Here is a 20,518-nt window from a genome sequence, read left to right as displayed (position 1 = left end):
AAATTTTCAAATCTGAAACCCACCATACCCACAAAACAATTTGCAAACACCGGTGAAGGGTTATTCCGGAAAACTTATCTAGGGTAAAAGCTAGATTAATTTTCAAAAGATCAAATGTTTTCATAAAGATCCAATTTCCTTAAGGATCTAAATTTTCATATTCATGTGGGACTGTAAACCACATCGTTACTACCATTGTTCATACCGCCGTATAGAAATCACTAATGTACAAAGTGTGAAGAATAAAGAAGTGATTCTAGTATTTTTATTTCAAGACTATATTGCTTGAGGACAAGTAACGCTCAAGTGTGGGAATATTTGATAATGCTAAAAACGAACATATATTTCATAGCATTATCCATCAAGAAAGACAAGCTTTTGGTTGCAATTGTTCTATTTACAAGTGATATCTGTTTAAATAATAAAAGGTGAAGACAAAAGACAGATTCGACGATTTGAAGACGCAAACGACCAAAAAGCTAAAAAGTACAAAGTACAATCAAAGTGGTTCAAATTATTGATGAGAAACGTCTCAAAATTACAAGAGTAACGCAAAATACAAGATATTAAATTGTACGCAAGGACGTTTGAAATCCGGAACCGGGACCAAAGTCAACTCTTAACGCGCGATGCAACGGAGCTAAAATTACAAGTTAACTATACACATAAATATAATATAATATATAAAAAATTATTAAAAATTATATATATATTATATATATTTATAAAACCGTTGGCAAGAAGAAAACAACCAAATGTGAGCTGTCCCAGGGGGCCATGCGATAGCATGGCCTGGCAGTTATAAATCCATGCGATCGCATGGTGAACAGAATCAGTTGACATCCTATAAATTTCGCAGTTTTTGATCAAATGTTAACATATTTTTCTTTCCTCTCCCTCATACGATATATATTTATATTTATATTTTAATTTTAATTTTAATTTTAATTTTAATAATAAGGGCATGTTAGCGAATGTTGTAAGGTTGTAAGTCGAAATTCTGTCCGTGTAACGCTACGCTATTATTAATCATTGTAAGTTATGTTCAACCTTTTTAAATTAATGTCTTGTAGCTAAGTTATTATTATGCTTATTTAAGCCGAAGTAATCGTGATGTTGGGCTAAATATTAAAGACAGGGTATTTGGGCTTTGTACCATAATTGGCGTTTGGACAAAAGAACGACACTTGTGGAAATTAGACTATGGGTTATTAATGGGCTTTATATTTGTTTAATTAAATGATAGTTTGTTAATTTAATATACAGATTTACAATTAGACGTACCTATAAATAACCATATACACTCGATCGGACACGATGGGCGGGATATTTATAAGTACTAATAATCGTTCATTTAACCGGACACGAGAATGGATTAATAGTCTATGGACTTATTAAAACAGGGGTGAATTATATACAAGGAAAATTGGTGTAATTATAGTTTAAGTCCCCAATTAGTTGGAATATTTGACTTCGGATATAAGGATAATTTGACGAGGACACTCGCACTTTATATTTATGACTGATGGACTGTTATGGACAAAACCAGACGGACATATTGAATAATCCAGGATAAAGGACAATTAACCCATGGTAATAAACTAAAATCAACACGTCAAACATCATGATTACGGAAGTTTAAATAAGCATAATTCTTTTATTTCATATTTAATTGCACTTTTAATTATCGTACTTTTTAATTATCGCAAATTTATTTATTGTCATTTTATTTATCATTTTAATTTATCGCATTTCCTTATCATCATTTACTTTACGCTTTAAAATTAAGTTATATTTATTTTTAATATTTTACATTAGGTTTTAACTGCGACTAAAGTTTTAAAAATCGACAAACCGGTCATTAAACGGTAAAATCTCCCTTTTATAATAATAATACTACTTATATATATTTATATTTATACAAATATAGTTTTAAAAATATAGCGTTAAACTTGACTAAGATCCCTGTGGAACGAACCGGACTTACTAAAAACTACACTACTGCACAATTAGGTACACTGTCTATAAGTGTTGTAGCAAGGTTTAGGTATATCCACTCTATAAATAAATAAATAACTTGTGTAAAATTGTATCGTATTTAATAGTATTTTGTAGTAAAAATATAACTATTTTGTACCCCTTCGCTTTAACATCAGACATGGTTACAGTCAATTTTCTATGAACTAGCGTTACCATAACATCCCCATTGAGCCCTCGACACCTGTTAGCCCGAACTAATAATGCTTATGTAAGTAACAATATTATAATATATATATTATATACCAAAATGTAGCATGTGTTTGACATACTTTAGTTCTAATATTTTTTTTACTTTAACTAATATGCAGGAGGAGGGGATGTGGAGGATGTGAGAGATGGCTACAACTCAGATGACCAAACCCGCAACCATTTTTCAACATTCCAAATTAGTTGTTCAACTACACGCATCATATTCAGCCATATCAGCTGATCATATACATAGTATTGTATATGTATATTTTATTTACTAAAGACTGAAAGTAGAAGTTACGCAAAGTATATTCGAAATGCTCGGAATATTCGCTGAAAATAAAGATAGCGGGTCAGTTTCCGCGCTAATGAAAGACTGTGGGTCGCTTCGCTAAGTTTTCGCGGATAGTTAAGCAATCCGCAGACCGCGGATATTTTGAATACTATAAATAAAGAGCTCGGCCTCTCATTTATAGGTTGTTGATTCTCTGCCATTTGCCTAGACCTTTGTGATTTTCACTTGTGACTTTGCCCAAGGAATTTCTACATCGAGTTAAGGTGAATCATGCTAATTAACAATCAAGACAGGGTCGGGGTGGTTGATCACTTGATTGAAAAGTGAAAGACTATCATCAGGGCCCAAAATAATCATCAAACATCCCATCCTCCATCTTAATCTCATTGCACTCAATCCTTAATTAAGTAACTCATTAATTATGGATTGATCAATTGGCGCCATCCGTGGGACGCGTTTTAAGAATTGAACTTGAAATTTTTTGTTTTGTGCTATCAAACAATCAATTACCTTATTTAATTCTAATCGTGCATTATTTTGATGATTCACAGGCGAATACGTTTGTAATTGGCGGTAAATTGCTTGTTTAATTGAAGTAATGAGCAATATTGGAATTGATCGTGGTATTGCTGTCGCTGTGCAAGAAAATGCTTAAAAAAGAGGAAGAAAGTGAAAGTCAGCAAAAATGTATCAAAATTGGCAGTCTGCACCAATTAATTTTCCAAAAATGCAAAGTGATGATTTCTCCGAAATGCCGATAGTAGTATCGTGCAAGGTAGCGGAAACTGGAATCACAATCATGAAAGTTCATGTTGATAATGGCAGCAGTGTTGACATTGTTTATGAGTAATGTTTTGTTCAACTGCCGGAGAGTATTAGAGAAATTTACAACCAACTGTAGCCTCGCTAACTGGTTTTGCGGGAGAATCCTCTTTGGCTATGGGCGTATTGTCTTTAGATGTTGAGCTTTTCGATGAAAATGATGATAGTTTAGTGCGACGAGCGCAGTTAGATTTCTATGTTATGCGGATTTCATCTCGCTATAACATGTTGTTAGGCAGAACTGCCTTAGGTAAATTCGGAATTGTTCCATCTACAATTCATGGCATGATTAAATTCGCAACGCATAAAGGTGTTGCGACAATAAGTTCAGTAAGCATCATGCCCATTTGTGCGGCTATTAATGTGAAAATCGCAGTTCAAGAAACCGCCGATGCCGCAGACAACATGATAGTGGTTAATCCTGCATATCCCGATCAAAAAATTAAAGTGGGATGCAATGTTAGTGCGGATACCAAGAAACAAATTGTGCAGTTACTTGTGCAGTACATGGATGTTTTTGCTTGGTGTGAGAATGATATGACTGGTGTTCTGCGTCATATTGCAGAACACAGACTTAATGTAAATCCAGCTTTAAAACATGTAGTGCAGAAGCGTAGAGGCATGACCCCCGATCGCGCTAAGTGGCTGTGCGTAGAGGTAACAAAATTAGTGAGAGCTGGAATTTTACTCGAAGTTCAATACCAATCATGGATTGCGAATCCAGTGTTGGTAAAAAAGCATGATGGCTCGTGGAGAATGTGTATTGATTTCAAGGATTTAAATAAAGTGTGCCCTAAAGATAATTATCCACTTCCAGAAATTGATTTGAAAGTGGAATCTTTACATGCTTTTCCATATAAATGTTTTTTGGATGCGACAAGGGGACATCATCAGATCCCAATGGCTAAAGAAGACGCAGATAAAACTGCTTTTCATACAGGTAAAGGCATATTCTCTTATATAATGATGCCTTTTGGTTTAATTAATGCGGGTGCGACATATCAACGCTTAATTGACACTGCGTTCGAAAAGCAAGTTGGGCGTAATCTTGAGGCTTATGTAGATGATTTAGTAATTAAAAGCACAACGCAAGAGCACATTATTGACGATATACGGGAAACATTTGATACATTACGCAGGATAAACATGAAGCTTAATCCGATAAAGTGTAATTTTGGCAAAATAGAAGGAAAGTTTTTGGGATATCTTGTTACTGAGCAAGGTATTCAAGCTAATCCAAAGAAAATTGCGGCTATTGAAAATATGATGGCACCAAAGACAGTCAAGGAAGTGCAAAGTTTGACAGGAAAATTAGCCGCATTAACGCGTTTCTTATCTAAGGCAACTGAAAGACAATTACCATTTTTCAAAACTTTAAAAGGCTACTTGAAACAAAAGAGCTTTGTTTGGACAAGTGAAGCTGAAATCATGTTTCAGGAAATGAAGAAGTTATTAAAAACTTTGCCTACGTTAACAGCGCCAGTTGATGGCAAAACTCTTTACCTTTATATATCGGTAGCAAATGAAGCTTTTGGATCAGTCCTAGTTGCGGAAAGGGATAAAATACAAAAACCTGTGTATTTTGTCAGTAAAGCTCTGACAGGAAGCGAGATAAACTATGCGCCGATTGAAAAATTTGGGTATGTGCTCATATTAACATCGCGAAGGTTAAGAAGATATTTTCAAGGGCATCCAGTGCACGTGTTAACTAACATGCCGGTCAAGCAAGTCTTAACAAAACCAGAGATATCTGTCTAACGACCCGTCCTAATCCATAAGGACGAATACATTACATTTGGTTACATCGCGAGGTACTTGACCTCTATATGATACATTTTACAAACATTGCATTCGTTTTTAAAAAGACAATCTTTCATTACATCGAAAGTTGACGGCATGCATAAAATTTCATAATATATCCAACTATAATTGACTTAATAATAATCTTGATAAACTCAACAACTCGAATGCAACGTCTTTTGAAATATGTCATGACTGACTCCAAGTAATATCCTTAAAATGAGCAAATGCACAGCGAAAGATTTCTTTAATACCTGAGAATAAACATACTTTAAAATGTCAATCAAAAGGTTGGTGAGTTCATTAGTTTATCATAATAATCATTTTCATAATTTTAATAGACCACAAGATTTCATATTTCAATTTCTCATAAACATAATCTCATATCAGGCATTTCGCAAACTGCATAGAGATAAAAATCATTCATATGGATTGAACGCTTGATAACCGAATTAACAGGATGCATATAGAATATCCCCATCACTCCGGGACTCTCATCGGACATGATAATCGAAGTACTAAAGCATTCGTAACCCGAATGGGACGTGTCAAGGTCCATAGATCTATCTTTAGGATTCACGTCAATTAGGGGCCATTTCCCTAATTCTTAGGCTACCAAGCTAAAAAGGGGCGTATTGGATTTGATAATCCAACCATAGAATGTAGTTTCGATTACTTGTGTCTATTTCGTAAAAAGTTATAAATGCAGCGCATGTATTCTCAGTCCCAAAAATATATATTGCAAAAGCATTTAAAAAGAGAGCAAATGAAACTCACTGTACTGTATTTTGTAGTAAAAATACATATGACGACATTGAACAATGCAGGGTTTGCCTCGGATTCACGAACCTATATCATTTGTGTATATATTAATACACATAATTGTAATTGAATAAGTTTATATATCTAACTTATTAATTATATCATTTTTATATTAATAATATATTTATGTTTCATATATTCCTTTTATATAAAAAAAATATTTGTTATGTTTTATGTGTTAAACATAATTATTTATATATTTCATTTTGTACATAATACTATTAATATAATTAGGTTGTGTATCTTAAATATATCTTTATTTATAACCTTAAATTTTATACTTATAATCTTAACCATGTCTTATAATTATATTTACTAATTTACTAATGTTTCATTAATCAATATTAAGCTATATATTTATTTGATACATAATTCTCATTTATAGTTGTAATATATTTTGTACTTTAATATATACTTAATTTATATGTAATTAATATTTACACCTTAAAGTTATACTAGTTGGTATATATTAAAAGTAGGTTCATAGTATTACTCAGTATTAGTGTTTAAAACTTTATGAGTTTTCTATACAACTATATATATATATATATATATATATATATATATATATATATATATATATATATATATATATATATATATATATATATATATATATATATATATATATATATATATCTATGTTACATGTGGCTATATATTTTTAATCATCGCAAACCTTAATCTTTAAGCTAACTTATAATAATATTACGTATTATGCTGTAAATTTTAAATACTAATCATATTACTACAGTTTTTCTTTCCTAAATGATAATACTAATAATAATAATGGTAATATCGTAATTTACATTAATGAAGTTAATGATACCAATAATAATAATTAATACAATGATCATAATTAATAATATAACAACATTAATAACAATTAATAGTAACAAAAATAATAATAATAATAATAATAATAATAATAATAATAATAATAATAATAATAATAATAATAATAATAATAATAATAATAATAATAATAATAATAATAATAATAAAAGTAACAATAATAAAAATAAAATAAAAAGACTACCTCAATCAAATGAGTTCCAAAAAAAATAACAGTCTATGCCGGGAATTGAACCCGAGACCTCACGCATCCCCGACACCTCTCTTAACTATCTAACCATTTCTATTTTCTCTGAAATTAATGCAAACCATATTTATTTAAACCGTTATTATTTCTGTTTAATTTCATCATCTTCTTCTTTAACTGTAATCGATCAGAGACCTTTAACCATAACAATAACCAACTAGATTGGGTCTTGGGCTCATAAACTAAACAAACGAATCAATTGGAGTGTTTGAAATTGAAGAAAGAAAAAATATAAGGAAAAAAAAATGCTGTTCTGTTGTTCGCGTAATAAATAAAAAAAAAATTTTGATTTTGATTTTAGTTAAGTTTTAGCTCATGTATCCTACATGAATTAGGTTCTAAATCCTTCATGGAAACTCTCTGGATGATCAATTTAACCGAAAACATAAGAACAAGTTCGAATTTCATGAAGAACGATTTATTTGACGTTTTTACAATTGAACTTTGACTTCGAAATTTGTAATCAATAAGAAGAATTGAAGTTTTAAAATTTACAGAGAGCTTGAGTAAGAGATTGCTAACCAAATAGCATTTTTACATTTTGATATATGATTTGAATTCGAGATATGACAAAAAAAATGAAGAACAGAAGTTTCGGTATTTATAAAAAAAATTTGTGATTAATTAGACCATTTGATTCTGTTTGATAGCATTTGTAACTGATATGGAGAATGAATGAATTAATTAAGTATACTGAGTATCAATTTTTATATAAAATATAAGTGTGTTGACAAATTACCCAAATTGTACAGAAAATAAAATAAATAAATAAAATTAACACATAACTTGATATTGATGTTAAACAGATTTTGTTTGCATTTGTTTGGATTGGATGCAGGGTACGATTCTTGGAGACCAACATCAAGATCAAAAATAGTTTGACAAGTACAGCTAACTACTTCTTACAGATTATACATATTTATGTAATTCATATAATTGTATTTAAATTTATATATATAATATATATATAACTATGTTTATATTTGTTTATAATTCTTAATTTTGGAAATTAACAAGTAAAAATATATCAATACTATTATTAATACAAATAATAATATTACTAGTAATACTAATATTATTGATAAATAAATTAGTAATAATAAATAATAATATGATAATATTAATACTAATAAAATGAAAATTTTTATAAATAAACATAACAATAATTAAAATTGTATCTTTAATCATCCTTATAATAATTTTCTCTTATAATAATTTTCTATTTATCATCCTAATTTTAATAATCATAACTTTTTAATTAGAATTTTAACAATAATAATAACTGTAGTTTTAATAATACTGATATTGATATTTATTTTAATAGTAATAATGAAAGTAATAATAATATTACTGAAATGATTTTAATTTTAATTATGTTTTAGTTATTAAGTTTAAGTTTCCTTTCATAATATCTAATTACCTAATAGTTTATTAATCTATTTAATTTACAATATAATTATTTACATGTATAGTTATTTATATATGTAAACATTTCTATTTACGATTAAAGGTTCGTGAATCGTCGAAAAATGTCAAGGGTCAAATGCATTCATGAAAAATAGTTCAAACGTTTTAGGACTCGATCTAATAGACTTGCCTATTGTGTCGGAACAATATAAAAATTAAATTTAAATTTGGTTAGAAATTCCCGGGTCGTCACAGTACCTACCCGTTAAAGAAATTTCGTCCCGAAATTTGAGTGTGGTTGTCATAGTTAACATTAAAAATGTTTTCATGACAAATATGAGTTAGAAATTAGAGTTTTATCATCAGCGAGTAATATGGATAAGTATAATTTGATTATTCGAAGAGTACGAATGAAGCTATCACCAAAGAGTGAAATAGGAAAGTAAAGATTCATCTTAACTTTAGACAGAGTCAGGGTTGAATTCCGGAATTCAATGGATTATAGAAAATCCTTGAAATCAAAAAGATTTGATTCTTCGGCGAGTGAGGAAATTAAGATCTCTATAATTAAATACGATGATCTGCCTCGATTACTCTGTCTGACATTTCCATTATAAATTAAACTCTTCCGTTCCATTATTCCTACCATTCCTACACTTTCCTTCTTAGTTCATATATCTAAAAGATTGTGAAGATGCTTAATCTAGTTCTAATCCTTGATATTTTCCTAATTATCATCTCTGTCATCCTTCTTTTCAATCTTTCACCAAAAGAATCTGTTTACTTCTACCATTACCTTGAGGTGATTCTATTCTTAATTCTACTGTGGCTTTATATTGCTATTCGTATTAATATCCACTGCTTGTAATTTATGTGTTGTTATCATGCTTTATATTCTCCTTTATATTTCGGAGTCCTTGCTTTTGTCTTCTATAATCATTATCATTCACAGTTAATGCTCTCTCATTTTTGCTGCGATTTATACCCCCTTTCTATTTTGGAGCTTCATTCTTTTGTTTTCTTTCCGCAAGTAATGGTCCAGAATTTGTAGGAATGAAGTTTCAAATTATCATAATATACAAGGTAGAAAGGAAAGGTAGTAGCATGATTTAATTTGTCAAATTACTAGAATATCCGGAAAGGACCGAATCATCAAGAAAATATTTTCTTGATATTTTTGAGGTTAGATAGAATACAAGAGTCGTGTAACATGGCACATGATGACGTTATGATCTGTGAATCATCACATCCCATTAGAAACTCAGCATGACTTACTGTAATATAATCACGTTGATCAAGTGTCATTATATTATACTAACTCATGCATCAGTTTCCAACATTACTTCAATAACATTCATATTTTAAGCTCGAAAGTTTACAGAATATAGAAACTAACAGTTTCTATATGATGTAACACTGATAGCACGAAGAGATTAATGATTTCAGATAAGAACAGTTATGAAAATATCTTCAGAAATATGGAGGATATTTATAATGAAAGATACGATGATATCTTGGAATTTCTAATATCGAAGGATGGTGAAGAAAATTTGTCCGCGAGAGTTTGGAGTCAGAAGTAAGGCATTCACTAAAGATTTCATCAGAAATAGAATCATCAGGATTCTTAATGTACAAGTTTAGTCCTTGTGATTTGTTCAGAGACTCCTTCGTAGTTTGCTCAATCAGTTTTTCAGTTTCAAACATTTTCTGAGCTTTTCCAACATACAATTCTTTATCATCAACTTTTGGCTGTTGAGGTCATTTACAGTTTTTGTTGCTTCATTCAACTTTTCAAAATTCAGAGTATTAATTCGCAAACTGGGTGCTTTTCAGAATTTCGGAATGGAAGATCATAGTTCTAAGAGATGAATGTTATATGGATACATATAACTGTTGATGCGAAAACGTTGTGAGGCTCACAATACAGATTTGCTTATTCCCGGGAATTGGTATGGTAATTCTTGTTACAAGGTGCGGATGAGTCCATGATAAGACTTCAATAAATAAATATAGTGATTTGTCGGAGAGATTTAAACCAAGGAGCGACGAGGTTGCTGGTACATCTGCTGGTAATATGGTGGAATATAAAAGGTTCCCAGGTAACAATAAAAGAGCACGCATATATATCAAGGTTATAATAAGGTTAATCCAAATGAAAAGTCGAAGTTGACTTGTTAGAGCTGTGACAAAATTGGCTAATTTGAAAAGGGATTGCAAAGTTATTTTAGGTAATAACAACGCCAAAGGAGCACAAATACGTGTTAAACGTTTACTCAGGTTTCAAGTGTTTTCAGATGCATAACTATATGCATAAGTTCTTCCTTTTGTAGATGAAGTGCGGTTGGTTCATCCTCTCGATTGATGTGTTTTCAAGAGTCATGAAAGGTTTTAAACGCAGATTGTAATTGTCAAGATACAAATGAGGTTTAAGATGAAATCAAGTGGAAAACTTGAAGAATTGTTTAGTTTCATATGTTATAATTAATATTTTAATTCATTTTAATTGTCCAATGTTATTAGTACACAGTCGATAGTCCACAGTTAACAGTCTAATAATTCATATATAGTTTAATATATAATATTCGAATTAATTAATACGTATCGTGACCCATGTACATGTCTCAGACTCGATCACAACTCAAACTATATATATTATTGTAGAATCAACCTCAACCCTGTATAGAGAACTCGATCATTACTGCATATAGAGTGTCTATGGTTATTCCAAATAATATATATAGATGCGTCGATATGATATGTCAAAACCTTGTATACGTGTCCCGATATTTAAAGTGCGTAAAATAAATAACAGAAATTAAATAACGATAAATAAAGTGCGTAAAGTAAATAACAGAAATTAAATGACGATAAATAAAATTGCGAGAATGTAAATTGCGATAATTAAATTGCGATAAATAAAATGTAATCAGTTAGCTAGGAACAATTAGCTAGGAACAGTTAGCGTGGATTCTTAACAAAATTTCTCATAGTTAATTTGTTTGTTTCTAAGAAATTTTATTTTGTCCAATGTTTTCTTCATTATGCCACTTGTCGGATTCTGATAGGTCAAAATTCGAATATAAAATTGAATGGAAATGGTTATTCTGCGGTAAACGGATACGTATATCTGTGGATGTAAGTAGGATAGTAAATGACTGTTGAATCAGATTCGAAGAATGTACAGTGTAATTTATTAATGTGAAATCTTAAATATTCCTCGGGTATTACCTACCCATTAAAATATTTTCATCATTAACAGTTTGTACAAAAAAAAAATTTATTTTTTTTATTACAATCTTTATGAAAACATATATACATATATATTTTCCTCAGATATAATCATGGATTTAATGAGTCAATATGATATTAGACTCATTTGATTTACCGTTAGAATAAGAATATATAATCTCTAAAACATTAGATATTACATAATTGTCGTGTTGAACGAAGATAAATAATGTGGAACATCATGTAGAACGATGATTATACTTGAGGTACAGAATGAGAGGTTGAGGCGTGTGATGTTGAAACTTGAGTTGTTGGTGGTACTGGTGTTGCCGGTGCTGTTGTTAAAGCTGGTAGGTTTTGCACCACGTTTTTCCAAATTGATTACTCGAGCGCGAAGTTCGTTGACTTCTTCTATTATTCCGGGATGATTGTCGGTCAGGACGAGCGGATGAATAATGTTCAGAATTTTAGATAGAATATAATCGTGGTGAGATATTCAGGAAATGAGGGTAAAATAGGTGTTTCAGACTGGTTCGCCGGTAAGTGCTTCAGGTTTTTCACCAAGAGGTGAATTTGGTTGATGGAAAAGATCGCATTCTTCGTGTCTCCATTGATTAAGTAGACTACGAACCCATCCTCAATTCATCCAGAATTGGTGATGACTGATTGGTTGATCCATTCCAGTTACACTGCTTTCAGAGCTCGAGTAGAAATCCATATCGGAATAGCTATCAGAATCTGAGGGACTCGAACTGGTTGAGGGATTCATCTTGTACGATCAGATGAAGGATTTTCGATAAGAATTAGATTATAGGATGTAGATTAGTACCCTGCAATACATAATTTACATATGCATATATAATACTAAAATCCCATAAGTTACGGAGGAATCTACGGAAGCTGTCAGGCAAAGGTAACAGTAACAGATACGTTAAGATATGAATTTTGTCTATACACTATTCATGCAATCAATGCAGTAAGATGTGTCTAGACTAGGAATGATAAGCAGGTAATTTTCTAAGGATAATAAGTAGGTGATTTTCGACACGAATTATAAGCAAAACTTTTGACATGCAGACACGGTCGAAGTCCAGACTCACTAATGCATCTAAACAACTATTAGTTAGACACACTAATGCAAGACCTGGTTCGCTAAGACCACCGCTCTGATACCAACTCTAATGACCCGTCCTAATCCATAAGGATGAATAAATTACATTTGGTTACACCGCGAGGTACTTGACCTCTATATGATACATTTTACAAACATTGCATTCGTTTTTAAAAATACAATCTTTCATTACATCGAAAGTTGACGGCATGCATAAAATTTCATAATATATCCAACTATAATTGACTTAATAATAATCTTGATAAACTCAACAACTCGAATGCAACATCTTTTGAAATATCTCATGACTGACTCCAAGTAATATCCTTAAAATGAGCAAATGCACAGTGGAAGATTTCTTTAATACCTGAGAATAAACATGCTTTAAAATGTCAACTAAAAGGTTGGTGAGTTCATTAGTTTATCATAATAATCATTTCCATAATTTTAATAGACCACAAGATTTCATATTTCAATTTCTCATAAACATAATCTCATATCAGGCATTTCGCAAACTGCATAGAGATAAAAATCATTCATATGGATTAAACGCTTGATAACCGAACTAACAGGATGCATATAGAATATCCCCATCACTCCGGGACTCTCATCGGACATGATAATCAAAGTAATAAAGCATTCGTAACCCGAATGGGACGTTTCAAGGTCCATAGATCTATCTTTAGGATTCGCGTCAATTAGGGGCCATTTCCCTAATTCTTAGGGTACCAAGCTAAAAAGGGGCATATTCGATTCGATAATCCAACCATAGAATGTAGTTTCGATTACTTGTGTCTATTTCATAAAATAGTTATAAAAGCAGCGCATGTATTCTCAGTCCCAAAAATATATATTGCAAAAGCATTTAAAAAGGGAGCAAATGAAACTCAATGTACTGTATTTTGTAGTAAAAATACATATGACGACATTGAACAATGCAGGGTTGGCCTCGAATTCACGAACCTATATCATTTGTGTATATATTAATACACATAATTGTAATTGAATAAGTTTATATATCTAACTTATTAATTATATCATTTTTATATTAATAATATATTTATGTTTCATATATTCCTTTTATATAAAAAAATATTTGTTATGTTATATGTGTTAAACATAATTATTTATATATTTCATTTTGTACATAATACTATTAATATAATTAGGTTGTGTATCTTAAATATATCTTTATTTATAACCTTAAATTTTATACTTATAATCTTAACCATATCTTATAATTATATTTACCAATTTACTAAAGTTTCATTAATCAATATTAAGCTATATATTTATTTGATACATAATTCTCGTTTATAGTTGTAATATATTTTGTACTTTAATATATACATAATTTATATGTAATTAATATTTACACCTTAAAGTTATACTAGTTGGTATATATTAAAAGTAGGTTCATAGTATTACTCAGTATTAGTGTTTAAAACTTTATGAGTTATCTATACAACTATATATATAATATATATTTATGTTACATGTGGCTATATATTTTTAATCATCGCAAACCTTAATCTTTAAGCTAACTTATAATAATATTACATATTATGTTGTAAATTTTAAATACTTATCATATTACTACACTTTTTCTTTCCTAAATGATAATACTAATAATAATAATGGTAATATCGTAATTTACATTAATGAAGTTAATGATACCAATAATAATAATTAATACAATGATCATAATTAATAATATAACAACATTAATAACAATTAATAGTAACAAAAATAATAATAATAATAATAATAATAATAATAATAATAATAATAATAATAATAATAATAATAATAATAATAATAATAATAATAATAATAATAATAATAATAATAATAATAATAATAAAAGTAACAATAATAAAAATAAAAAAAAGACTACCTCAATCACATGAGTTCAAAAAAAAATAACAGTCCATGCCGAGAATTGAACCCGAGACCTCACGCATCCCCGACACCTCTCTTAACCATCTAACCATTTCTGTTTTCTCTTAAATTAATGCAAACCATATTTATTTAAACCGTTATTATTTTTGTTTAATTTCATCTTCTTCTTCTTTAACTGTAATCGATCAGAGACCTTTTAACCATAACAATAACCAACTAGATTGGGTCTTGGGCTTATAAACTAAACAAACGAATCAATTGGAGTGTTTGAAATCGAAGAAAATGAAATGTCCCGTTCTTATTGATTAAAAACGTTCCATATTAATTGATTTCGTTGCGAGGTTTTGACCTCTATATGAGACGTTTTTCAAAGACTGCATTCATTTTTAAAACAAACCATAACCTTTATTTCATAAATAAAGGTTTAAAAAGCTTTACGTTGATTATCAAATAATGATAATCTAAAATATCCTGTTTACACACGACCATTACATAATGGTTTACAATACAAATATGTTACATCGAAATCAGTTTCTTGAATGCAGTTTTTACACAATATCATACAAACATGGACTCCAAATATTGTCCTTATTTTAGTATGCAATAGCGGAAGCTCTTAGTATTCACCTGAGAATAAACATGCTTTAAACGTCAACAAAAAATGTTGGTGAGTTATAGGTTTAACCTATATATATCAGATCGTAACAATAGACCACAAGATTTCATATTTCAATACACATCCCATACATAGAGATAAAAATCATTCATATGGTGAACACCTGGTAACCGACATTAACAAAATGCATATATAAGAATATCCCCATCATTCCGGGACACCCTTCAGATATGATATAAATTTTGAAGTACTAAAGTATCCGGTACTTTGGATGGGGTTTGTTAGGCCCAATAGATCTATCTTTAGGATTCGCGTCAATTAGGGTGTCTGTTCCCTAATTCTTAGATTACCAGACTTAATAAAAAGGGGCATATTCAATTTCGATAATTCAACCATAGAATGTAGTTTCACGTACTTGTGTCTATTTTGTAAATCATTTATAAAACCTGCATGTATTCTCATCCCAAAAATATTAGATTTTAAAAGTGGGACTATAACTCATTTTCACAGATTTTTACTTTGTCAGGAAGTAAGACTTGGCCACTGGTTGATTCACGAACCTATAACAATATATACATATATATCAAAGTATGTTCAAAATATATTTACAACACTTTTAATATATTTTGATGTTTTAAGTTTATTAAGTCAGCTGTCCTCGTTAGTAACCTACAACTAGTTGTCCACAGTTAGATGTACAGAAATAAATTGATAAATATTATCTTGAATCAATCCACGACCCAGTGTATACGTATCTCAGTATTGATCACAACTCAAACTATATATATTTTGGAATCAACCTTAACCCTGTATAGCTAACTCCAACATTCACATATAGAGTGTCTATGGTTGTTCCGAAATATATATAGATGTGTTGACATGATAGGTCGAAACATTGTATACGTGTCTATGGTATCTCAAGATTACATAATATACAATACAAGTTGATTAAGTTATGGTTGGAATAGATTTGTTACCAATTTTCACGTAGCTAAAATGAGAAAAATTATCCAATCTTGTTTTACCCATAACTTCTTCATTTTAAATTCGTTTTGAGTGAATCAAATTGCTATGGTTTCATATTGAACTCTATTTTATGAATCTAAACAGAAAAAGTATAGGTTTATAGTCGGAAAAATAAGTTACAAGTCGTTTTTATAAAGGTAGTCATTTCAGTCGAAAGAACGACGTCTAGATGACCATTTTAGAAAACATACTTCCACTTTGAGTTTAACCATAATTTTTGGATATAGTTTCATGTTCATAATAAAAATAATTTTCCCAGAATAACAACTTTTAAATCAAAGTTTATCATAGTTTCTAATTAACTAACCCAAAACAGCCCGCGGTGTTACTACGACGGCGTAAATCCGGTTTTACGGTGTTTTTCGTGTTTCCAGGTTTTAAATCATTAAGTTAGCATATCATATAGATATAGAACATGTGTTTAGTTGATTTTAAAAGTCTAGTTAGAAGGATTAACTTTATTTGCGAACAAGTTTAGAATTAACTAAACTATGTTCTAGTGATTACAAGTTTATAACGTTGAATAAGACAGCTTTTTATGTATGAATCGAATGATGTTATGAACATCATTACTACCTCAAGTTCCTTGGATAAACCTACTGGAAATGAGAAAAATGGATATAGCTTCAAAGGATCCTTGGATGGCTTGAAAGTTCTTGAAGCAGAATCATGACACGAAAACAATTTCAAGTAAGATTTCCACTCGAAATAAGATTGTTATAGTTATAGAAATTGAATTAAAGTTTGAATATGATTATTACCTTGTATTAGAAAGATAACCTACTGTAAGTAACAAAGGTTTCTTGATCTTGGATGATTACTTGGAATGGATTTAGAAAACTTGGAAGTAAACTTGCAATCTTGGAAGTATTCTTGATTTTATGAAACTAGAACTTTTGGAATTTATGAAGAACACTTAGAACTTGAAGATAGAACTTGAGAGAGATCAATTAGATGAAGAAAATTGAAGAATGAAAGTGTTTGTAGGTGTTTTTTATCGTTGGTGTATGGATTAGATATAAAGGATATGTAATTTTGTTTTCATGTAAATAAGTCATGAATGATTACTCATATTTTTGTAATTTTATGAGATATTTCATGCTAGTTGCCAAATGATGGTTTCCACATGTGTTAGGTGACTCACATGGGCTGCTAAGAGCTGATCATTGGAGTGTATATACCAATAGTACATACATCTAAAAGCTGTGTATTGTACGAGTACGAATACGGGTGCATACGAGTAGAATTGTTGATGAAACTGAGCGAGGATGTAATTGTAAGCATTTTTGTTAAGTAGAAGTATTTTGATAAGTGTCTTGAAGTCTTTCAAAAGTGTATGAATACATATTAAAACACTACATGTATATACATTTTAACTGAGTCGTTAAGTCATCGTTAGTCGTTACATGTAAATGTTGTTTTGAAACCTTTAGGTTAACGATCTTGTTGAATGTTGTTAACCCATTGTTTATTATAACAAATGAGATGTTAAATTATTATATTATCATGATATTATGATATATAATATATCTTAGTATGATATATATACAGTTAAATGTCGTTACAGCGATAATCGTTACATATATGTCTCGTTTCGAAATCATTAAGTTAGTAGTCTTATTTTTACATATGTATTTCATTGATAATACACTTAATAATATATTTACTTATCATTTAACATAATTAACCAAGTGTATCAATATCTTAATATGATTCATATGTACCTAGTAAGACGTTGTTATAACGATAATCGTTATATATATCGTTTTCGAGTTTCTTAAATTAATAGTCTCATTTTATGTATATAACTCATTGTTAAAATACCTAATGAGATACATACTTATAATAAAATCATGTTAACTATATATATAACCATATATATGTCATCGTATAGTTTTTACAAGTTTTAACGTTCGTGAATCACCGGTCAACTTGGGTGGTCAATTGTCTATATGAAACCTATTTCAATTAATCAAGTCTTAACAAGTTTGATTGCTTAACATGTTGGAAACACTTAATCATGTAAATAACAATTTTATTTAATATATATATAAACATGGAAACGTTCGGGTCACTACAGAAAGAAAAAATATAAGGAAAAAAAATGTTGTTCTGTTGTTTGCTTAATAAATAAAAAAAAAAATTTGATTTTGATTTTAGTAAAGTTTTAGCTCATGTGTCCTACATGAATAAGGTTCTAAATCCTTCATGGAAACTCTCTGGATGATCAATTTAACCGAAAACATAAGAACAAGTTCGAATTTCAAGAAGAACGATTTATTTGATCTTTTTACAATTGAACTTTGACTTCGAAATTTGTAACCAATAAGAAGAATTGAAGTTTGAAAATTTACAGAGAGCGTGAGTAAGAGATTGCTAACAAAATAGCATTTTTACATTTTGATATTTGATTTGAATTCGAGATATGACAAAAAAAATGAAGAACAGATGTTTCGGTATTTATAAAAAAAAATTGTGATTAATTAGACCATTTGATTCTGTTTGATAGCATTTGTAACTGATATGGAGAAGGAATGAATTAATTAAGTATACTGAGTATCGATTTTTATATAAAATATAAGTGTGTTGACAAATTACCCAAATTGTACAGAAAATAAAATAAATAAATAAAATTAACACATAACTTGATATTGATGTTAAACAGATTTTGTTTGCATTTGTTTGGATTGGATGCAGGGTACGATTCTTGGAGACCAACATCAAGATCAAAAATAGTTTGACAAGTACAGCTAACTACTTCTTACAGATTATACATATTTATGTAATTCATATAATTGTATTTATATTTATATATATATATATATATATATATATATATATATATATATATATATATATATATATATATATATATATATATATATATATATATATATATATATATATAACTATGTTTATATTTGTTTATAATTCTTAATTTTGGAAATCAACAAGTAAAAATATATCAATACTATTATTAATACAAATAATAATATTACTAGTAATACTAATATTATTGATAAATAAATTAGTAATAATAAATAATAATATGATAATATTAATACTAATAAAATGAAAATTTTTATAAATAAACATAACAATAATTAAAATTGTATCTTTAATCATCCTTATAATAATTTTCTATTTATCATCCTAATTTTAATAATCATAACTTTTTAATTAGAATTTTAATAATAATAATAACTGTAATTTTAATAATACTGATATTGATATTTATTTTAATAGTAATAATGAAAGTAATAATAATATTACTGAAATGATTTAAATTTTAATTATGTTTTAGTTATTAAGTTTAAGTTTCCTTTCATAATATCTAATTACTTAATAGTTTATTAATCTATTTAATTTACAATATAATTATTTACATGTATAGTTATTTATATATGTAAACATTTCTATTTACGATTAAAGGTTAGTGAATCGTCGAAAAATGTCAAGGGTCAAATGCATTCATGAAAAATAGTTCAAACATTTTAGGACTCGATCTAATAGACTTTCCTATTGTGTCGGGACAATATAAAAATTAAATTTAAATTTGGTCGGAAATTCCTGGGTCGTCACAATCTGGTAGACTTGCGTTGTGGGTAATAGAGTTAGGTGCTTATCAAAACTCTTACCTTCTGCGCAATGCTGCAAAGGGCCAAGTTTTGACGGATTATCTCGCCGAAATGACCGGGGAGTTGGAGGTGATTAATGAGCAAACAGAATTAAAACCGGTAGTTGGCGAAACATGTGATTTATTTACTGATGGAGCTTCATGCGCAGAAGACGCTGCTGAGGGTTTGGTGTTGGCAAACCCTAGTGGTGAGGAGCATACGTACGCGTTACGTTTAAATTTTGATGTGACAAATAATGAAGCGGAATATGAAGCCTTGCTTGCTGGTTTAAATATTGCGCGAAAAATGGATATCACTAAGTTGCGAGCATTTACAGATTCGCAATTAGTGGCAAATCAGTTTAATGGCTCTTTTGAGGAACATGATTCCTCAATGCAGAACTATTTACAGTTGTTGAAATAATTGGCAGTGCAGTTCGAGCATTTTGAACTCGCGCAAGTGCCAAGAAGTCAAAATAAGAAGGCGGATGCTTTGAGTAAGTTGGCCGCTCTAACATTTTTGCACTTTCCAAAACAAGTTT

At 29.5% G+C, this 20,518-nt stretch overlaps 1 protein-coding gene across 1 annotated transcript; it reads left to right on the top strand.

The window, feature by feature from the left end:
* Positions 1–3,209: 3,209 nt before the first annotated feature.
* Positions 3,210–20,400, top strand: LOC139888587 (uncharacterized). Its single transcript, XM_071871587.1, has 4 exons — positions 3,210–3,362; positions 3,404–4,286; positions 4,569–4,986; positions 19,953–20,400. Exons 1-4 carry the CDS (start codon positions 3,210–3,212, stop codon positions 20,398–20,400), a joined length of 1,902 nt encoding a protein of 633 aa, XP_071727688.1.
* The last annotated feature ends 118 nt before the right edge of the window (positions 20,401–20,518 follow it).

This window comes from Rutidosis leptorrhynchoides, chromosome 2 (assembly GCF_046630445.1).
Source record: "Rutidosis leptorrhynchoides isolate AG116_Rl617_1_P2 chromosome 2, CSIRO_AGI_Rlap_v1, whole genome shotgun sequence".
NCBI lineage: Eukaryota > Viridiplantae > Streptophyta > Magnoliopsida > Asterales > Asteraceae > Rutidosis > Rutidosis leptorrhynchoides.
This window is presented reverse-complemented; position numbering and strand designations above follow the sequence as displayed.